The sequence below is a fragment of the Micropterus dolomieu genome, linkage group LG15 (assembly GCF_021292245.1).
Source record: "Micropterus dolomieu isolate WLL.071019.BEF.003 ecotype Adirondacks linkage group LG15, ASM2129224v1, whole genome shotgun sequence".
Classification (NCBI taxonomy): domain Eukaryota; kingdom Metazoa; phylum Chordata; class Actinopteri; order Centrarchiformes; family Centrarchidae; genus Micropterus; species Micropterus dolomieu.
The window spans coordinates 9,517,333-9,539,737 of NC_060164.1; the positions used below are offsets into that span (position 1 = coordinate 9,517,333).

At 41.6% G+C, this 22,405-nt stretch overlaps 1 protein-coding gene across 4 annotated transcripts in view; it reads right to left on the bottom strand.

Annotated features, from left to right (window-relative positions):
• Positions 1-391: 391 nt before the first annotated feature.
• The window catches only part of kif16bb (kinesin family member 16Bb), a 28,226-nt gene continuing 6,212 nt past the window's right edge, over positions 392-22,405 (bottom strand). For 3 of the 4 annotated variants that reach the window (XM_046070026.1, XM_046070027.1, XM_046070025.1), the window contains 8 exons: positions 17,325-17,444; positions 17,128-17,179; positions 16,890-17,027; positions 15,569-15,651; positions 13,125-13,213; positions 10,093-10,263; positions 9,159-9,243; positions 5,767-8,473 (listed from right to left, as the gene is read on the bottom strand). In XM_046070026.1, the coding sequence (XP_045925982.1) occupies positions 6,239-8,473; positions 9,159-9,243; positions 10,093-10,263; positions 13,125-13,213; positions 15,569-15,651; positions 16,890-17,027; positions 17,128-17,179; positions 17,325-17,444 (2,973 nt within the window). In that variant the 3' untranslated portion in view covers positions 5,767-6,238. Of the gene's footprint in view, positions 732-5,766; positions 8,474-9,158; positions 9,244-10,092; positions 10,264-13,124; positions 13,214-15,568; positions 15,652-16,889; positions 17,028-17,127; positions 17,180-17,324; positions 17,445-22,405 lie in introns of those variants that run through there. The other variant, XM_046070028.1, reaches the window with a different exon arrangement.

The window sequence follows — 22,405 nt, forward strand, 5'->3', positions numbered from 1 at the left end:
CAGCACAATTCCAACAATATTTCCCCCATACACACTAAAACTACTTCCAACAGCCATTTCACAGAAATCAAATTGAAATCAAATGTCTTTACACAACCAATTTTCTGCCAATATTACGTTCTATGGTGCAACTTGAAATGGAGGATGTGGACTCGAGCTAATCTGAAGATTAAAGGTTGATACTGGCAAATTGTTACAAACCAAAAAAAAAAAAAACTTTAAAACTAACTTGACATCTCTACTGACATTCCATATTCCCAACAAATACTCATATTTAAGCAATTTCTTTACCTCAACTTTAATGACAAAGTATTCATTTCCCCAAATTGTCAACAGGACTGTTTGCAATGGCAGAAAGGCAGCCTCTTATGGAAGTGTCGGGTATAGTCACCATCAACAGATGGTGAGCACTGCCTCCCCCCCCCAAAGGCAACAGTAAAATTGAGCTTGTGAAATCTGTCACAATCCATGGTGGTAAATGTCTCGCAGTTCCTGCAAATGCTAATGAATCTCATGTGAGGTCCAAAATTGAGTAGGGGTGGGTTTGGAGAAATGGAGTCCAATTTAAAAATGACACTGTGACAAACTCATCCTTCTAGAGGGCAGAGTGTTTTCTCTGGCCCGCGGACAGACATTCACAAATGAGGGCTGCTCAAAGATGCCAGTGACATTCAGGTCGCCATTGTGTCCGTCTCCTTTGAGAAGCACCCCCAACAAGTTCCATCAGAGGCCTGTAAAAACAAAAAAAACCTGCCATTGCTGGCGAACACTAGCCTTCATTAGATGGGAATATTATTACATAAGTGAATTCTATTCTACTGCTTTTGAGCGAAATTATTTAAAAACAGTGGGGATGCACATACTGGACATTTAAAACCCCTCCACTCAGCTGGAATTTAAAAGTGCCCTTGACATACAGCCTTCAAAAAGAGTACTGATGGGACTTTGGTGATCATCTACTAATGAACATATCCAGAAGCCCTACTGCTTGCTTCACATCACAATTTTAATTATAAGCACCAGTCACAACTTTCAAGTTTCAGATCTATGCAGAAAATTTAAAATGAAAAACAATGTAGACCAAAAGTGAGGCATTTGCACTGTATGAGAGATGCATTTCAGTGACCAAATGAAGATTATTATGTAAATTAGGGGTGGGAGAAAAAAAAAAACAAACAAAACCAATTCTCAGATGCATCGCGATGCGGAGGTGAAAGATTCTGGATCGATTAACAAATGTCAAAAATCCATTATTTTAATGTTAATTAACAAGGAAACGTTGATGGAACGCAAAAGGTGGAAATCTGAAGTGCAGTGCCCGGACAGTCTATGGGCTAAACTGCTGTCTCAGGTGGTGTCTAACAGGAAAGCGAGGTACTGTGAGCGCAGTAACACTCATCGCTGGGTTGGCTTCCTATGTGTGCGTAGCGAACAAGTGAGTGAGTGACACACACACACACACACACACACACACACACACACAGGGATGATGAAAGTTAGCAAAGTTATTAGAGACATTAGCAGTAAGTTGTCAGTCTGGCAGTAAATGTCCAGTGCAGGTCACATTGTGACCGTTAAGTCTGTCGTTTCCCCAACAGCTGGAAAGTGAAGGCGGTTAGGCCAACATCTCCCCTTTACAGCACCTGTTTTGGCTGCTATGTAACATCAGCTTAATAGGTAACTTAACAAAAGTAAATATTAATGTTAGCTGAACGTCATTACTACTTACTCATCCAGGGTTGAGGACATCAAGTAAGAGTTAAACTGGTGTACAGCTCTGTCCTGTACACATACTGTACATCCTGATACTAGTTAAGTTATATTTTAGTTTTCAGAGTAGTCTGAAAACTGGCTTAATAACCAGGGGTTTTTTTTGTTGGTTTTTTTAAGAGAAGATTGTGGAGGAGGAGCTGTGGTTAGAGTTAAGTAAATTAAGGTAGCAAGCTAGTCCTTAAAAGCTGAGGAGACATTTTAGATTTTATGTGCACATTAAATGCAAAGTAAATGCAGAAATCACAAAAAAAAATAGATGCATTGATAATTGTTTTATAATCGCATCGCAGCCCTCTGAATTGTAATCCAATTGTGAGGTACCCAGAGATTCCCACCCCAAATGTAAATATGTACAGAATTGACACTTCGACCTCATCACTCCCCACAAAACAAACCAACCAAACACCCACCACATTCAGCACAGCAGAGATTGGACGTTTATAACTTTTGCCCCCAGACCACATTAGATGCAGTAGACCCCTCTGACCATGAGGAGTATGTCTTCTACTGAAATAAGAATAAATCTCCGTGCAAAACAATCCATGTGATATGCAAGACACATCAGCAGGTACTTACAGAATTTACTTAAATATGAAAACCACAAACTTCTGTGTTGGAGTAGATCATTTGAAATGTTATGTAGCGAGATAAGCAGATGACCATTTGTATATAAGCTTAAACTGGTTGGTGTAGTAGAGTGCATCAACATCATATACATAAGACAAACAGAAGATCAGCAGTTTAGTTGCAACTGAGGTATGTGGAGAAAATGTCAATGACCTATCATGAATGTAATAAAATCCATAATGAATGGCGCATGTGCAAGACAAGAAAAAATAAAATCAGTGAGTGTATAAATTCAGCTACTATACAAATCAAGCATGAGCGCATCATAATGAACCACCAACCAAAAGAAAATGAGCTGAGCCACCACAAGAACTTATTTAATTCACAATTAATAACATTACGCATATTGCACATAGCTTGCTAGATAGTAAGAGCTTAAGAGAAGAAACTAGCAATCAACAAACACCATGATATTGCTCACAACAAAATAAGCAGTGCAGCACAAGTTTGTTTAATTACAATGACGCTGAGTGTCGTAGCAGACAGAGGATGGTATATTTTAGACAACAGGCCTCTTTTATGGCAATGAATTTAACATGTGAGACAAAGAAAAGCACAGGTGTAATAGCATTACTAAATATTCCTTTCCCTTTAGATGTTCCAAGTCCAGACCTGCTATTGTGTTTACTGGCTCAAACTTACTGGGGCACTTCATTGAGCTGGGCCGTCAGTGTTATTCTTTACACCTGTGCTTTTCGTGTGAAGTCGAGAAAAGGTCTAAATTCACCATAAAGATATACAGTACCATCCTGTACTTAACTTTCAGTGTCACAGAAGGAGAAAAAAACGTTACTGAGAAAACTTTCCTCATTCATACCAGAAGGCGCTAAAGTACAAAGAGAAGCTCATTAACACTGAAGAACATTAGCGTTGAAACATCTGACTACAAGCACCTCAGGCTGATAAGTCATTGCTTAAGCACACCAGCAACACAGAGCCAAGAATAAACATGTTAGCACAAGCAGCAACTAACTTAGCTTGTTGAAGTGAGGCAGCGGAGCATGTCAGCAGAGGGAAAAAAAAAAAAAAAAAAATATACAGCTGCGGTCACACATCACTAAATTTCTGCAAATGCATTTTTGGCCTGCAGGTGATTCGAGGAATGGCTGCCTTGCACCTGGAGCAGCTGCTGGCAGGGAGCTAAAACACAAATCTCTCCTCCACAATGCTATCCTACATGATTGGGCTGTTGGCAGCCAAATATGCTAATAGTAGCAGAAGGTGTTAGCAGTTTCTGCAGAGTTTGAAGATAGCACAGGAGCCACCTTGGCTGAGTGAGAAAAGTGGCTTAAATATGCTGCCTGATTACAAAGGATGTGACAGATATGAGCTGTAGCTTGTAGGATATGTGATGTGAGTGTAGGAGTGCACTTGAGTCATCTATATCTATCCACACACACACACACACACACACACACACCCCCTGTATCCATCACTATCAGAAACAGTGTGAAGCTGTTTGAAAACTAACAATGTATAACTTAATTCAAATTGAACAAACTGAAAAGTGCTAATGGTTTGCAGTCCTTTCAAAATGCACTTAAGTAACCTATTTGGTCCAAAGGTTTACAAATTGGTTTGTCTTTGCAATATAGGCCAAACTCTCCACCAGCATTATAAATGTTCTTTGCGGATCTGCTGGCCTCTTTTCCAAAGGCCCTGTATTAATAACAGGTTAAAATTGGGAATCCAGCTTCTTTCAAAGATTAGTTCTTGGCTTAACAAGAAGTTTTTGTTTTAATTCTGGAGCGTAACCTAATTTGTAACCAGGACACTCTGGGCAAAAGAAACAAAGATTGGGTGATTTTAGGTTTGCCAGTCCAAAACTAATGTTATAAAAACAGGACCAATTTACACCTACACAGTAGATCATGGATTGGCCTCTGAACGAAACAGAAGTCCATCATTGAATTTTTGTAGCTACTACGGGCAGGCCAAATGATCAAGATCAACATAAAAAGATTTATCCCTTCAACAGCTATGCAATAAGAACTGAGAACTAGGTCATGTTCACATGCTTCCAAAGCATGAGGTAAACAAATTATCTTATGTACTGTCAGTAACGGTACATATTAGGGCGGGAGAACCCAGTGGGAAATCACAGAGTAATGGTTAGAGATTTGAAGCCTGTCAGCAGGTATTGGCATCTGCGGCCCGAGTACTTCCCCTTAACCAAACTGTGCCGAACAAGAGCTTGCATCTATTTCAGACAAACAATTCAGTGAACTGCAGATCAGCAGTGCTTTGCCATTCTAAGAAGAAACTAAATTCCTAAAATTTAAATTTACAATCCCCGTTTATTTTTGACAATTGCTGAGAAATAATTCACTAGTAGCATTAAGACTTACCCACAACCCCTCGGTTTACATTCCCAAATTGTTTCACAAAACACTACACTAACTGCATCACAAAATGTACAGGATAGGTGAAAAGGTTGAGATAACAAATTCACCATTAAGCATTTCATATGGAAAGGCTACAACAATAACCAATACTGCTCAATCACTGAGAATGTTTTAAAAACATGGATGGCAAAGCACGCTAAACCCTCCGTTTCCAAATACATAAATTACAACAATTACATAATTTATGGTATTATCTGCAGAAGAAACTAGCTTTTCTTCAATGCATCAGGTTACGATTTGTCAACCTTTTGTGTTTTATTTACAGGAAGGCTTGATACACAGGTTTGAATGCCAATTATCTGTCTTGGGCACAAAGGAGAAAACCAACCCTTTCACATCCCTGAGCTTTCATCCTTGCCGCTACAAGGTGTGATGGTTTCTTCATTCAAGGCCAAATCTCCATCCTTCATACTGGAGCAGACAAGAGAACTGATTGCACTATATTGCCCCTGTAATTTTCGATGCTGGATGGGGTCACAGTGCCAAGAAAAGAGAGAAGAGTTCTTTCTTGAACTCCAGTCAGCATGATAACGCTATCCAAAATTAAAGCAGCCCTCATACAATGAATAAGTCTTGTCCTGGAGTGGACAATGTTGACTGGCAGCAATAAATCCAGTGAGCAATTGTGCAGGTAGTAACTGTGCAAGTGCAGGATCACCTTGACCTCAGATACTAAGAGTATATCTTTCTAGTGGTGAGTTCGATGATAAGAGTGGAATACAGAGTCAAGCAGAGTCTTATGCAGTGAGGAAGAGGCTGAAAGTAAAAAATTAAAACCAACATGAGAGGGGAGGGTGAAGAGGGGAAGAAAGCCTGACAGAGATGATAGGAAGAAAATATTAGACATTAGAGAAAGCAGTGAAATGCAACAGACTGAATTCTTTGTTTTTGCCAAGTTAAAAAGCTTGACTATCAGAGCTTATCTGCATTCTAAGTGATAAACAAAACTCCTGAAGGGCAGTGGATTTACTTCCTTTTATTTTAACAAATTTATCACATATTTCAATGCATCCATTTTTATATAAAATATTTGAAACTGACAACTTATACATATACAACTAAGTGTTAAGTAACCATGACAGTACTTTGGTCAGATTAGTAATCTAAAATCTTTAAAATATTACATGAAACAAGTGACATTGGAAAATGTTTTTCCCACATTAAACAGGCTCTGACAAAAATAAGGAGTAGTGGTTAAAGAATAAAGCAAGATCAAAGAAATTCAAGCATTTTGAAGATCAGATATTCAAGTGCTAAACCCACACAATATTAAAATGACAACTAGAAAAACTAAATCAATACAGAAACTTCAAAATAGGTCATTAACAGTGAAGGTGTCCTTTGCATGGTCTGGCAGGGATGCACTTTTGCCATTGATCCCTGTGAGAGAGATTTCAAGCTGGGCTGTTCATTACTGGCTGTTCAATCCTTGATCAGACGTTTGACAAGTGATTAATCAGGCAGGCAGCCTCAGAGGAGCAACTGAAAGTTAATTTCCACACTTCTGCATGCGGAGATGAATTTGAAGCATGTGCAGGCAGGCTAGCTGCCTTGGTCACGCTTTCAGGGTGACCCCTGCCCCTCGCATTTGCCAAGATTACATCCAGTGTGACAGCCCCATGCTCGTCTTCATCATGCATCAGCACGCAGCGCACATCTGAGCGCGGACGAAGAGTTAAGTCATAGAATTGGGGACGGCGGGGCGCTCTGGTGACAGAGTGTAGAGTCGGGTGAAAGACAGCATCCTCCTGCACCAGGCCAAGGTGGGTATCCGTAAGTAAAAGCTGGGCCAGAGGCTTGGTGCGGGTACCGGGGCTGATGCACACCCCTACACCTGTGTACAGTAGTAGACGCACCTCTCCCAGAGCGACTGTTTCTTGATCCATGTTACAATGAAGAACGTAAACCAGATCAGCAAGACTCTTCTGAAACTGGCAGCAAACCCTTAAACCAGAATCCAGCAGCAGATCAGGTACATAGGGATGCCACTTGAAAGACATCTTCATCAAGTCTCCATGGAGCAGAGGGTGCAGAGAGACTCTGTCGTCCCCAGGGCAGATGACACCAAATACGGCCCGGTACAGCTCTTTTGCAAGCTTCTGGCTGTGGGTATAGACACCCAGAATGCTGTCCTCTGTAGTGCCCATCAAACGCAGACTGTGGCCTGCTAGGCCTATCTGCACCTCCTTCAGCTGGAACAAAGGGAGGTGATGGAACAAAACCAGGAGCCCGGAATCAGTGGTCAGGGTATAGAGGTCAGTCTCTACTAGGATCAGGAGGGCAGGACGGGGCTCAGGTTGGCTGCATTTAGCAACATTCAGCCAATAAAGAGCTACTATCTTCTGGGAGATGAAGACCGATGAGGAGATGAAAGACTGTAATGTGTTAATCAGTTCTTGCACAGACAGAGTTTGCAGGTTCAAAAGGGAATCAGGAAATTCTATCAACATCTGACAGAATTTTTGGACATTTCTCTCTTTGTTCTGTACAGTCTTTGAGTTTTCCAAGGCCTGATCTTTCTCTTTAGGGCAATAGTTAACCTCTGACTCACTGATGCATTTCACTGGCAACAGCTCTGTAATCACTTTGTCTCCTTGTTTTACTTTTGTATCAGTAATGTTTTGTGGTAACCGCAAATCCCCAATACTCGTATTCCTTGTCCAGATTTCTTTTGGGATTGGTGGCACATCTGGCAATTCTTTTACCTTGCTAAAGGTTTGTGTTGGTGTCAGGACTGGGAGTCGTTCTGTGTCAGAATTAATGCAGCCCTGAATCATCTGGGCTGTCTCCTCAGGTTGAAGCTTTTGAGTTATCTCCATCTGGATGTGCTGGAGGAGCGGTAGTTCTTTCACCATGGAAAAAATGTGACTATCTTTGACCAGGGAGAAGACAAAGCTCCCTTTAACCATGGAGAAGACCTGGCTGTTCGTTACTACAGACAGAACATTACGTTCCCTGACCAGAGAGCAAACATGACTGGACCAGCGGGCACCAACAGGCTGTAGTCCCTCTTCCCTGACTTGCTGTAATACTGTGCGAGATCTCCAAAGGAGACGCCCTGCATCCTGGACAATCCAAGAAACTCTGCTGACCAAAGAGCCCAGTGAGGAGCTTTGAACTGTGGCTGCTGCAGGCTCTGCCAGACACACTCCCGAGATCTCCAAACCTGCCGATTCATCCATCTCTACACGGCCAAACTGGCCCTCGAAGGAGGTTTCCTCGGGTGGACAGCAGGCTGCCTGACTGCTGAGAGGCTTTTTGTTGAGCTGGGTCTGTGGGAGGACAGACGTGGAGCTCGTTTCTCTGCTGCTCTGCAGGTGGGACATGCTGCCTAATGAGCTCCCACCAGAGCCAGGTCTCCCCTTGTAGACACCTTGGATCTCGTTAGCATTACCCTCTGGCTTCATGCCACATCCATCACCTGGGCCCAGGACACTTGTCTGCTGGAGGCTGGCATCCCCTGACCAAACCTCCTCTCCCTTATAACTTGCAACACCATCTCCACTCTGAGCTTTCCTCCCCGGCCACTCAGACATGAGCCCTCTCACTGATTTATGACACAAGTCGCTCTCCTGCTTCTGGCCATCCCTGGTGCTTACCCCACCCTGTAGTGCGTCTCCATCCGACTCAAAACTAGTGTGAGGGACAGGATATTTTCCAGGTATGGCCTAGTTAATATTGTGGAGGTGGATGAGAAAAGGGAGAAACAAGAAACATTGAAAGATAATAAAAAGTAATTCAAAAACCATCTTGTATGCAGTTTACTACAAAATTTAGCCATTACTGAGAAGGAACTAAAGTAACCATTTCTCCCAGCCCCCTTTAAAACATATGTATTCAATTATGTTTGAATACATAGATACATGCACAGGAAAATGGAGTTAAGAATAAGAAGGTACATGCGTAAACAGATATTTCAAGTGCTGTCATTGCAATATTCTTTCACAAAATGAGTGTCATTTTCTTTGAAACCCCTACAGGAAAGTGTAATAGGGTTTAAATATGTGCATAATAAACAAACACAACAAGCCATGGGAAAAAGTATTTCATGCCTCATAAAAATCTGTATTGGGCCTTAGCTGAAGGAGGGCGGGTGTGTGGGAGAGGCAGGTATTGACATTTGCTGTTTTGCAAAGACAAAAAGGGACTAGTACTTCAGTTGCACAGTGGCAAATAGCGTCTCGATAAACAAAAACAGCAGAACAAAGTTTGCACACTGCAGTTTTCTTGAAAAACAATTAAAGGTCAGTCATTTCCATGCAGCAACTACCCATGGCTTATTGATGATTAAATCCTTCTATTTGAGTGTAATTTGTTGTAACTGTAGCAAACAAAGAAATTTTGAAGACATACTGTGATCATGAGCTTCTCTATGGTGGCAGAGGTAAGACAGCTGCTTGGCACTTTGGACATTTCTGTTGCCAGTACATCCATCTGGCTATTTAAAAAAAATAATAATAATAAGAGGACACAGTGAAGAGACAGGAATGAAATAATACATTTCATATTCTATCAGAAAACAAAAATTGCATCTTGATATGCAGGGGCGTGTGCACAATAAAAGCTGTGTTTATATGCTTACACATGCTGCCAGCCTCTTTGTTTTCTAAAGCAAATTTAATTATTTGCTGTGGCGCGACACTGGAGACTTCAAACTGTTTGCAGGCAAAAGACAAGACTGCAACACCCACCCACCCTTCCCAAAAACCATCCATTAGATTTGAAAAGCAAACAGCCCAAATGGCTGGATGAGATTAGAGCCACTCTACTAGCTGTGAAATTAAATAGAATCTGTGCATGTTGATTTGAGGATTTACATACAATACTCAGAACTCTAGAGGGGAGGGGGGGAGAAACCAAATATACAGCTCAGAATAACTTCTGACAGTAAACAGCGGCTTTGGCTGAGCTTTGTGTATTGCAGCAGGTTGACAAGGGTTGAAAGCAGGAGCACTAAAGCACTGACAACATCAACAGCAGGACCACAGTGCAGGTCCTTGTGACGAGTTAAAGGATTTTGCAGATCCTGGGGATCAGTACAGACGATGTCCTGTAGTCAGCGATGTTTGTCTACTCGCATGAATAAATGGAGCAACACAGATCTGAGATTCCCAGTCTAAGAAGCTGACCAAATCATCGAGTCACCATTTTTTTCCCCTCCCTTGACACACATTGTTCACATGCAGGAGGTTTCACAGTTTTCTTGCTGTGGAATGACTTAAAACTGGTAAACAGCAGCTTCATTATCATCACCACAGATAGCACAGTTTGCCTCTCCCCAACTTACCCATAGCCAGTCTCTTCCATCTCTGCCCCCTTTGTCTTCTCTCCTGCTCTCTGTTGATGCAAAGCCCCGCTGTTTTCCTTTGAAAGTCTTTTGATGTCTCGGTTGCGTCTGTTCAGGCTTTCTTGAACCTGCTGCCAGTCCACCTCCTGCTGGTTGAGCTTCTTTATCATCCTAGTGATCACATCATACATGCACCCCCAAACACACACACAATGAGGTATGCTGTATGACAAATCTTATATCCTTTTATACACCCCCCCCCCCCCCCCCCCCCCACCTTACTAGATTTTTTTTTTTAGACACATTTCCAGTTAAATTTTTGGCCGTTTTATGAAACTCCAACTCAGATATTTGAAAGAGGCACCTTTAATGTTGACTAAAAAGAACTTAAAATAAGGTGACACACAAGAGAAGAAAATCAGTTTGCAGGTAAGATAGTTCTAGCTGCACTAGCCAGTGGCAGGAGGTGTTAAGTGGCACAGGAGATCCTAGAGTGATGAATGTTAACCAGCGTAAAACACTATTTCAAGAGATGCAAGCTCCTAACAGCCTGTCAGTGTTCAGGAGGCAAATAGTAAAGTTGCCACTTGGACTTCTGGCCAGAAATGCAGGATACTGAAAGGGTTGTGAGATGAGGGACATTCAGGGCCAAAGGTGGCCATTAAAAAGCTACATGGGTCAAACACAACCTGGCCCACTCCATCACTGGGAGCTTTCAGAGTTTCAGACTTATTGAGGTTTGAAAGAAAGCTTCGACATAGCGTCCGTTACACACTCCATTGAATCAAACACAGTGGGCCAACTTTTAAAGTAAGTAGTGGGTCTTGTGGACAGTGCTGAATGGATGCACAACACAACAGCATGGGACCCTGCCATGACAGACACACATCTCCTATTCTGTATGTTTCCAAACTAAGCTCAATTTAACCGATTTTCTACACATCATGCTTAGAGGCAAGGCAAGGCAAGATGAGAAAATCTCAGTCATAAGTGTACTCCGATATCACATAAAAATCAGTGAATCAAAAAGATAGATATGAAAAACTGAAGTGTTCCCATGCTATAGCAGGGAAGACTTGTTACTGCAGTTGGCCTCTTCCTGTCTAAACTCTCAAGTGAGAAAGTCAGTGATCTTAACTGATGTAGCGGCTAATGGGCAGGTTTGCTTTAGTTGCGGTGGAGCACCCCCTTAAGCAGCAGCAGGTCAGTTCATTGATATCTTGTGTCACTCCCACAGGTGAACCGATATCCACAGCTACTGTTTGAATTCAAGTGATTTGCTCTTATTTACCACTGAGGGTCATTTCTGAGATGTTCAAGATTAGTTTTGTCCTTGCTGTGAGGGAGTGTTTATGCAAGAAGTACTATGGAATATATCCAAGCGATGAGAAATTTAAGATAAAATGCATCATTCAATTAGTTCAATAAAAAGTTTACCCCGAAGGAATCAAAGTCTATTTTGCAATTTGCTGTACTGCTATATTCTCTGTATTGTACGTGTTCTATACAGTCGTGTATAGAAATCAGTCCTGCTGTGGGTCTGCTATTAATACCTGCAGACTTCAATCAAGCTGTCTGAGTCTGTCCACCACAGACTCCTACTGACTTTCATCCTCCATCTTCAGCCCACTCAGTAATACCACTTTCACTCACACACCAAGCGCTTCTGACAGGATAATGAGGACAGTGGTTGTGTAGTCAACTAATTGCCTTGTAGTAATCCCTACATACACGTGAATTCACCCTTTCATATCCAAGCCAAGCAGTGTCACACCGGCAGATCGGGAACAGGGTTGCAGGTGTTGAAAGCAGTATCAATCACCTGCGTGAAAGGTGCTGCTTTTGGGGATTCTGCACAGTGAGAGGGAAATTACATGTCAGACAGCTCTACATGCTGTAAAACATCAGGGTTATCAGATCATGAGAGACCAGGGGTGTGTCTCAAATTGCTCAGTACTTCAGTAGGTGGTGAATCACTAGAGTGAATTGGATTTTTAGCACTGAGACACTAACAGATCAATGACCTGTCACAGTTCCAAAGCAGTGGCAAGGTATAAAGATCAGTCACATTAACTTAATGTGTCTCTAAAGTTTGATTTGGATGGGCTAAGGAGCCAGCACTGACAAAAGGATTATGGTCACTAGTTGTGTGATTTAACCAACCTAAATCAAATTACTGTTGTGACAGTAGGCCTTTCTCGAAACAGTACACCAAGTTTCAATTTGTGTGGCTTGGTGTACACAGTTATGTGGAAGTCTCATTACAAAATTCTAACTCCTGTTGTCTCAGATAATCCCAACACAAAAAGGCCCACTTCTACGACAGTGAGACGCTGTCAACAGATGCATCTTTTATCCTCAATATAATGTAATTTTTAGGGGCAGTAACAATGTATAACTTACCTTTAGCCAAGCTAAATTGGAGATTAGATTTCAACTCCAAGAACAAAGTTTAGGAAAGCATTATATCTTGTGTTTAAAATGCTACAGAGAAAGCACTATTGCCAAGGGCTTTCTGGGATGAAATATTTAATAAACAAAAATCACAAAACTTATTTTGGTGACAAAAACAGAAAGAACCCTTTGGTGCAGATTCAGACTAGAGATGCTACTTGGGCCACGGTTGATGACATTTCACAGAGTGAGAGAGGCATCTGCTGGAAGTGTAGCAAAGCAATTTTTTTAAGTAGCGCATTCTGGGATTTTTCTGGGGTGATGAACTTCAAGTGCACTGCAGTGATTTTGAAAATGGGATGAGCAGTTCACTACCTACTGAACTAGAGGCCGTTTTAGGATACATGCCTGCTGCGATTTCCACTGGCTCAGCATGAAGCACCTCAGAATGGCTTTTTGCATGTTCCCACCTCTCCTCACAGAAATGCTGCCATGATTTATGGCTTTGATTTGGTCTATGTGCCCAATGAATGCTGCTCAATAAGCAGGCACATTGCGGAGATTGAGTTGGAGTGGGTTGAGTTACGCTTGGGTCACAGAGTGTAGAGAGCTGTTACACATGTCTGCATAAGTCTCACCCTGGATTTTGCAGCATCACCTTGGACATATTCACAGTAGATCTGGACATGTCAGTCAAGGACAGGCGGAAGGCAGACAGCAGCCCGCTCTGCAGACAACAGAATCAAGCAGCACTGTGAAATGAAAATCTGTAGGAGTGGAAGAAATGAGTGACAGCTGCCTATGGAAGATTTACATCTCACTCTCTCATATTATTTATATATATCATCTACACACACACACACACACACACACAGTATGTTATCAGTATCCTTGGCATTATTTTCACAGAACAGACTGAATAGCTTTGACAACATTTGGAGAAATGTCAAAAATCGAGTAAATAAAAGGTCTGACAAGAGAGCAGCTCTATAATGTACAACCAGGTCCTTTATTGTGGTTTACACCTTATCTTTAGCACTGTTCTCTCAGTGTGTCCACATATTCACTTTAAAACTAGGAGGGAATGTAACAGTTTGCTACTATTGAAATAGACTATTTTAAGCGCCACTTCTCTACACAACACTTACACACATTCAGACTGAGCTTATGTGGAACTCGTGAGACCATCTCATTTGGAATCCATGTTAAAAATGAATGGCAAGGGCTTTTCTTAGAACCACAGCAGGGCCTGGATGTGTGCAATTTTCAATAATGCAGAGAGCAGTATGCTGTCAAAAACCAGAAGTACAGCTGTGTCTCTAACAGTGGGTGCGAGTCCATTTTGCAACATGTTTTAAAGCGCTGGTAAATTTGAGTTGCACAAGTCACACTTTAATATACTGATAGCATTATTAGAATTACCGATGCTCGTTGATTGCCGTTATAAAAAGTATTCACCCCTTTGGCCTGTTTGCATTCTGACACCGCCACATTTCATGAGTTTTTCCAACAGTAACATTCCCTCTGCCATAAAGCTATGAGCAGTGAAGCACCCAGGAAACAGTATTTGCATGCGCAGTGTGTACCATCTCAGGAATGGAAGCCTGTAGCACTTCAGAGTGTCTACAGGACTCTTAGTATCCTGTTTCACTAGTGCTCTTCTCACACTAAGAATGGTTATTCTGAGCAGATTTAGAATGACCGACCTAGCTGCCCATTTCTTGTATCCTTCCCCTAACTGGTAGTTTTCAGTAAATTTTGCCAGATTTTGTTTGGGATGTCCCTCTGTTCTTATGATGTAGCTGTTGCTAAGAAACTGACTAAACAGCGGTTACACCTTACGGATAGTGTTGTATTTAACCTAAAAATCACTTATCACACTTCAACTGTACACAGAGCTCCATTCTGCTTATATACCAATTCTAAAGATAAATGGCTACAAAAGTGATGATTTAGGTGTAGAGTTTTCCTCCTGTTTGTTAAAAAAAAAAAAATTTATACACACACACACACACACACACACACACCTCTATATCTCCCTCTCCAAATTACATCTGTGATCAGATATTGTAAAGCAATAGCACATAACATGAAATCAAGAGGGTGAATGCTTTTCAAAAGCAGTGTTCATAAATGGACTACATTTCATCCTTGGGGTGTCCTTGGTACAAATTCAATGACTAATATTAAATGCATAAATCCCATATATGGACAGATAGGAAAAGTATGAATTATGTGTAATGTAATGCTAATCTGAGGAATTAGCATTTCCTTAGAGTGTGTTCTTTGGTTGAGGAAAACCATTAACAAGCAGCACACTCCGATACTTTTAACAAAAACTGCAGTAAACTTTCCATTTTAAAGTTTAAACGTTTGTCATTTTCAGCCATTGTTCATTTAAATTAATTTACTTAGTTCTGCCCAGCACAAAGATTTATAGTTTAATTCTCACACCCACTCGGGCTTATGAAACCCAAACTACTCAAGAATACTTAAACATTAATTGTTAGTGAGAAACACTGGTTGCAGGTTTTCCTCTCGAGAAGGGGCGCATTCACACAGTGCTTCCTAAAAAACACATGAAAGGGAATGAAAGCCAAGTGGGAGCTGTTGCAAGCTGGACGAGAAGGAGCCAGTTCTGAAAAAGCCCCTGCAACTGGCCTCCTTTCAGAAACAGCAGAGAGCTTTTCTAAGGTTGAAAACCGTTCAATATTGTGGAGAGTTCATGATGTGCAGGTCTGCCGCTTTGTGAGCCAATTAATCAGAAGTAGCAGAGTTTCATGCAAAAACGAGCGGTAGAAGTAGTTGTGATCAGACAGAATCTGCATGGATCACATTGGTGCTTTTTTGTGGTGTTCTGATGTGAAGAGTGCATGAGAATTCAACATGTTTGCTGTAGGAAGCAGGTATTACAGCTGGTAGCTGTGGAAACAATGTGCATGATGCTGACTTGCTTTCACCAAATCACCAGCAGAAAATGCAGTTGAGGCAGCGTCTTTTATGAAAAGAGGCAAAAACAGCAGAATAGTATAGTAGTAACACAATGGAGCTCATCTGTGGTGGTTTTGGAGACTGTCTGTACCTGGCGTTTCTCTCTGAGCTGTACAGCTTCAATCGGATGGTTAAACCAGAGTATGGTTCCACTTCCTAGCTGCGTGATGGCACCTAGGGGGAACCGAAGAGGTAAAGCATTAAGTGGCAAAACAACTCACCAACTTAAACTTTACCATTTGGCATAAATGCTTCAACCACTGAATTATGCATTACACTGTGAGAAAGGCCGTCAGAGGCCAGATGTGATGTGTTTTAAAACCAATGGAATTCACAGTAATGGTAAAGTCAATGTGTGCCAGGAAAACTGTCTCTGCACTGAAGATGGGGAAAAGTTGACAAATAGCACACAAGTTCAACATTTTCCCTCTGCTGAAGTAAAGTGAATGAATTGCCATAAAGAACACAATACCCAGTGTGATTGGCAGTGACCTAGACCAGGGGGATGATTTACCAGAGAAAATGCTCCAAGGAAACTTGAGAAGTCTTGTAAAGCTATAGAATTGAAGTGATATTAGGGTTTATATATTAGACGCGCTCATATGGCCACATCCACAGATTTTCAAGTTCTCCTCCCTGTTCTCCTCCTCTCTCAGAACAGTAAATACTAGTCTTGCCACTACTAATGACTTCTGACGAGTGACAAAGCACCTGAGAGGGCAGCCTGTGATGGATTCCAGCTGCTGTTGGACTGAAAATTACTATCATTTGTTCAAGAAAATAGCTTCAGATGCAGCCATTTCTGAAGGGGATATTGGATAAATTGAAATGGTTATAAAAAGAGACTAGCATAGCCAGGCACGGGGCTGCCTGGTTCTATGTGCAGTTTTTATCTCTGGAAAGCAAAGCAGCGTGGATGAGGAGGCAGTAAGCGGTGAAAGCTCCAGGCCCCGCAAGCAGGGCCTGCTCAGGGGTGCAGGAGTTTCAGTTTTGCCTGGCTCTGTCCTTTGAAAGGTTAATGCTCTGGCCCACTTCAAACCTGTCGGCCCTATCAACTCCATCTGCCAATTAAATGGAGGGCCTGGGGCTTTGTCTGGAGCTTTGTCCCGGCCCTCTCGCCCTTCAAAATGTTTAGTGAGAGAAATGGCATCTGCCCTGTGGAGAGCTGTGTTCACAATCCACTCATGCCCTGAGCACGCGCTGCCGTGGGGGAGCCAGGGACAAAGTGGATTTCATTTGCAGATGTGATGCAGTGATCTCATAACTGCATTCAAAATGGATGCAAGTGTTATTGCCTCCCGTTAGCAATATAATTGCGAATCTGAGAGAAATCTTCATTACAGACATGCCTTGCCCACCCCACCCAATTTAATGAAAGAATATTAGTAGCGTATTAGCTTTGCAATTCTTACCCCGAGTCAGCTGACAGGCATCAGTTACCACAGAGCCATTGACTAAACACAGTGCACCATCCTGAGGGATCAGAGTCACAGTCCCAGCACGGTTCTCAAGCACACAATGTTCTCCAAGGAGCCCAGGCCCATGAAGCACTACAATGCAATTAAATATAAAAACATAAGAAATACCGCTTATTTTCAGTCCAATGGATAATACAGCAGTGGGGAATATATTGGAGTAACCTTGACTCACCAATATCTTGACTGCATGATGTTTTGTTACTCCCAATCAGGGTTCTGCCCTCCTATAGTGAAGGTTAAAAAGGTAACGATACAGTATGCAAGCTGATGTTTGAGAAGTAGAGAAATTAAAAACCATTGGACCTCGGCTGGTAAAAGGTTTCGAGAGTATACTTTGTTTGAACTTTATGTAATTCACAATCTATTTACTCTTAAATAATACAGGATGACTCCAGCGCTGAGCAGGTCTTCATCAATTCCTATCAGGTGAGGTAACTGGCAGTCCAGGACCACTCCACTCCCCTCCTTCCTCAGAGCCACAGTCTCCTCCTATAGGACACAGGAAAATGCACCATGAGGAAAGAAAAAAATAAATAAAAACACAATCATTCAATAGCCTGTAGCTGGAATGGCACACAATATGAAATAAAAACGCTGACAGACATTTAATGGCAACCAGCAGAAAGCTGAATTCTTTATGACTGCTCTTCCTTGCCTCAAGGCCAAGCAGAATAGTGGCGTTCCAACCATGTGTCGCTATGAAGCAGTAGAGTGGCTAACGGCAAGAGAGACACCATAAATCATTCAGATTATCGTGGCGAGAGTCAAACTGTACATTGTGTTCAGCGAGCGAAACAGACGCAGTGCCACCGCCCACACACATAGGTGGGTTGTATACCACGCACCATTGCATTTATTGATACATAGCTACCAACACTGTATGTTGCTAATATACTCCTGAGCTTGTAAAGTATGTCAACTTTAGATAACAGCAACAAACTTCAGCTAGCTGCATGCCATTTACAATGTATATGAAAGTTCTATTATATGGAAGGTCAAACTAAAGTGAATTCCTGTGCCTTATAGGCTCATATGAAGTGAAAAGCATGCCATGGCCTAAACATAAAGCTAAAGAGCATTTTCCCCCCCATAAATAGTGTATTTGTAGAGAAAAAAAATAAAATTGTAAAATTATTAAGACTTTAATAGGGCCATATTCAGTGTTCCCCCCTATTTAGCATGTTATTTATACAAACACATGCCAAGACTCAGAAGGAAAATTATGATTCTTCAGTGTCCGTACTTCATACATAAGTTGCGTAACTCAAAATCCAAGAAAGAAATTAAGGTCAGCATGAATCCACTCACTGTCCAGAAATCCCTGCTAAATATTTATTGGTGTTACGGTACCTCTACAGGAATTTGCAGAGAAATTGATTGAACCCTTGAAAACCCATTTCTAAAGCCCAGGACAGCTACACTTACACCTCTATTGTGCTCTATACACCGCTTCACTGCCTCCAACTACTGCTGCTAAGGAAATATAAAAGCATGGGTCACACCATCTTACAGCATCTGTGTCTGTCATGGGGCAATATTCATTTAACTTTGTATAAATGACTATTACTTAATTTCTAATTTGACTAAAAAAAAAAAAAAAAAAAAAAAAGGTGCGAGTTAAGCTTCAGAAAAGAACAGGCAGGCTACATGTAGAACGAGTTCGTTAAGCATTTATTTTTGTCAATTATTCTACAACTTTACACAACCAGAAACTTAGTTCTCCAGGCAAGCGTTTAAGGCTGCCAACCTTTTCCTCCCAGGGCAATGGCTGTGGTTCAATAACCCAGAGTACTCAAATATGAGTGGCCCTATCGGAAGTATTCTTCTGTTAAGCTGGTGGACTAATGCCTCACATGGCCATGGATCATCATAAGTACCTCCCCAAGAGGCAGAGCAGAAAATCTCACATATGGGAGAATTCAGAGGCAACACTCTGCATAAACTAGTTCCCCTCTCTTTCAACTCTCCTACTCTTTTGCGTATAGATTGGACCGTGAAGTGAGAGACGTGTCCACCACCAGCACCACCTCACTCATTGGCAGTTGTGAGACAGGAGAAATCCTTTTTTCTAATGAAGGAGAGGCATCGACCCTAGCCTCTGTACTTAATTAAAAGGGATTCTTCACAGACTTCATTAGGAGGTGAGGAGCAGCCTGGTAGATTAATGCACTGTGTCACTTTCCTCAGACAACAGGAACAGATGAGATCCTCTTATTTTCTCCTCACATTCGCACACATACCAGAAAAAGGCTCTTCACCACACCCTTTCAGTCAGTCTGTCTGTGAGCGTGTTGTGAGGACAAAAAAATAAAGTCTGCTTTCAGATTGAGGCAGCTGGTGAACATACTGTAATTAACTGTGGCCTAGACCAGCAGCCAGGCTCGGGCAGCATTTAGGCTTCCATTAAAAGTCATCATCTGTGGTTGGGCAGAATTTTTAATGGGTTTTTCCTCGGCGCTTAGACAGTTCAGAGTCCCGACTTAGTTAATACACATTTCAAAACACTGCCATAGCGGGCCTACCAATCATTCTTTCCTGACTAGCCATCCACCTTGTCAAGTGGAGCAACGTGCCAACAGAACAGATAAGCAGATAGTAGATCCAGAACAAGAGAAAAAGGTCTGCATTTGAATAGCAGTTTCATTAAAAAGGTTAATTTCCTTGAAAGAGCTGCATTTAAATCCCAGATTGCGGGTCTTAACGGAGTTAAAATTACTCGTGTGTAAAAGAGAAAGGCAATTACATGGCCAGTTTTCAAAATGGCATGAAGCCCATGTTAAATCACAGAAAACTGGCAACAGTCCTTTGTTTCATATTCACGTCTTTGTTATTTGTGTCTGTGCTACATGTTAAAGAAGAATCTCAACCAAAAAATGTTCTGGTTGTAATACAAATTTATTGTGTAATTAGCCTGATATGGACTCCAGTCATCAGCACGTTGCCATGCATGCCGACTTGTGGTTAAAAAACTAAAGAGGGATTCTTCCTGATAAAAGCACTGCTCAATAAGCAAACCCTCCCTGTTGTCGTCCCATTGCAACTCATGTCAGTTAATGGTTGTCATTTTGCACAGGTGGAGAATACATGTTGAACTTTTACACCTATGTCATTCATTGATTTAAAGAACTTCAACTGGACTGTTACCTTAATAGGTAAAGTACAGTTGCTTGTAGGTCTCCAGCAAGGAGATAGTCGAGATGTAGGCATGAATGACAAAACACATGTGCTTGCTATGTGTTTTCTAACATCAATCTAGCCAATTTGGTGCCAAACATTACATAAAAGGCAAGCAGCTGATAATATGTAATGGTCAAGAAATGCTATGACAACTAACTATGATTTATAACTGCTGACCGCATGAGGAAAAGGCGACATTAACCAGAGCCGGGCTCAAAGTATTCAAGGCTTAAGTTGCTTCTTTGTGCCGATTGTAGCATGTTTTGGAAATACAAAGCGTACTAGGATCAAAGAAACACTGTGGTTCATTTTCTCTCTGAAATGGAGGTTCCTCCCACCACACTTTGTTACTGTGTTAAGGGGACCTGAAAGGGTGGCTAGGGGAGCCAAATGCAACTTCACTTGTAAGTAGAACTACTCACAAATCCGTGAGAGTGCGTGCATGTGTATATATACACACCCTGCGGTAGAACAATAGTTCACTTTACCCTCTTCCTGCCTTTTTTGTTCTCTCAATCTGTTGCCGTCTGTCTTTTAAGAGACTGCTGTGGAATCCATCTCGTATTAATTACTTTCTCCTTCCCACATGCCCTGTAACCAATCTGGGAAGCTGACGATGAATAACTTTGCATTCTAAAATCTGCTTTGAATACAGAATTCAAAATTCTGTTTACACCGCTCTTGGTCAACTTGTCTCCTTACGGCCCAAGCAGAAAATTTCATCTAGCTCCTCAGGAACGGCATTAGCTGAATTAAACAAAAATATGAGACCTGAGTTAAAGACTGCTCTTCATTTAAAAAGCCATGTGCTGGAGATACAAAACGTGCAATATGTACAACGCCATAGACTCAACATGGAGGTTGGAAATCAGAACCATTATTTTTAAACACTACATGTAGAAGACCATTTGTTTAAAAAAAAAAAAAAAAAGCAAAAATCTACTTAAATAAATGAATAAAATAAATAAATTCCACCAATGCAATTAGGCGTTTGCTTGTCAAGTATGTGTGCTGAATTTTGAAAAACTAACTGAGGCTGGATGTGCTTCTCTGTACTGAATTGAGCAAACACACAACCGCTATGGTCTGTGCAGCTTTCACCCGTACCATTTTTCACCCAGGCAGAATGCAAATGCACAGGAAGACAAATGTCAAATCCATAAAGTCATTCATCAAACACTTAGAGTTTCGGCAACACCAATGTGCCTGCCGGTCACCAGTACAGTGGCCTTTTCGCCTAGGTGTCACTGTACCATGCATCATAACAGGTGCATCAACATGTATGGCCACAACTCTAAATAAGGCATATTTGTCAGCTCAGCCAGTAGAGATCAACGATGTTGCCTCTGAGCATAAAGCAAATCACCGCTGGAACATGCAAACAGATTTACAACACTGCAGCTTTAATTAATATGCTGGACAGTCAGAAATAAAAGCGCCATATGCCAATAATCAAGACCTCTTAATTAGGAGCGGTGACAGCTGCTAATGAGCTCCGATACACTGTCATGAATAAAAAGGGCTGTCAAGCCACTAAATGTCACCTGCCAACCACCACACAGAATAGATAAGAAATATCCAACTTACACATATATAGCTGACATTTGTGTAGGGTATTCGAATTCCTTTTTAATGTCTTCTTAAATGTGTAGCTTCACAAAAGCAATATGACTTTTTACTTCTTTCTAAAAGTTAGAAATACCTTAATCTAAACAGATTTTAAAGGCCAGGTCAGCACCATAGTTTACACCCATGCAAAAACTGCTAGACAGATACTGCAAGCATGTATGGTAGAGACAAGAAGTCACAGTATACTTTTAATGACTGGCACGCTTCACAGTTCAATGCATAATGCAACGGGCTACTTGGCTCAACATGACGAGTCCCAATAGATGACATTTGGTGTTATTTGGGAGGTTGGGCACAAATTCAACAGGAAAAGTGTTCAGTATAAACTCTGGGATAGAAGACATTGGCATTTTCTGTTGCAGCTTGGGGTATTGCAAGGATACTGCCACGCTGTCCCAGCCTCAGAGAAACCATACTGAAGGTTGAAGGAGAAGGCATGTCTGTTCCGTTTCTCACTGTCAGACTCCCCAAGCAGTCACACTAACTTGACGATCATTGCAAGAACTTGGCTTTTGGATGCCATTTACATCTAAATAGCTGGAAAATTACATTTAAATGCCAGGTTAACTCTACTCTCATTACCCTTTCCACTCCATGAAGTGAGTGCTGCCTGTTCACAAGACCTGCAGTGACACCAGTTGGTA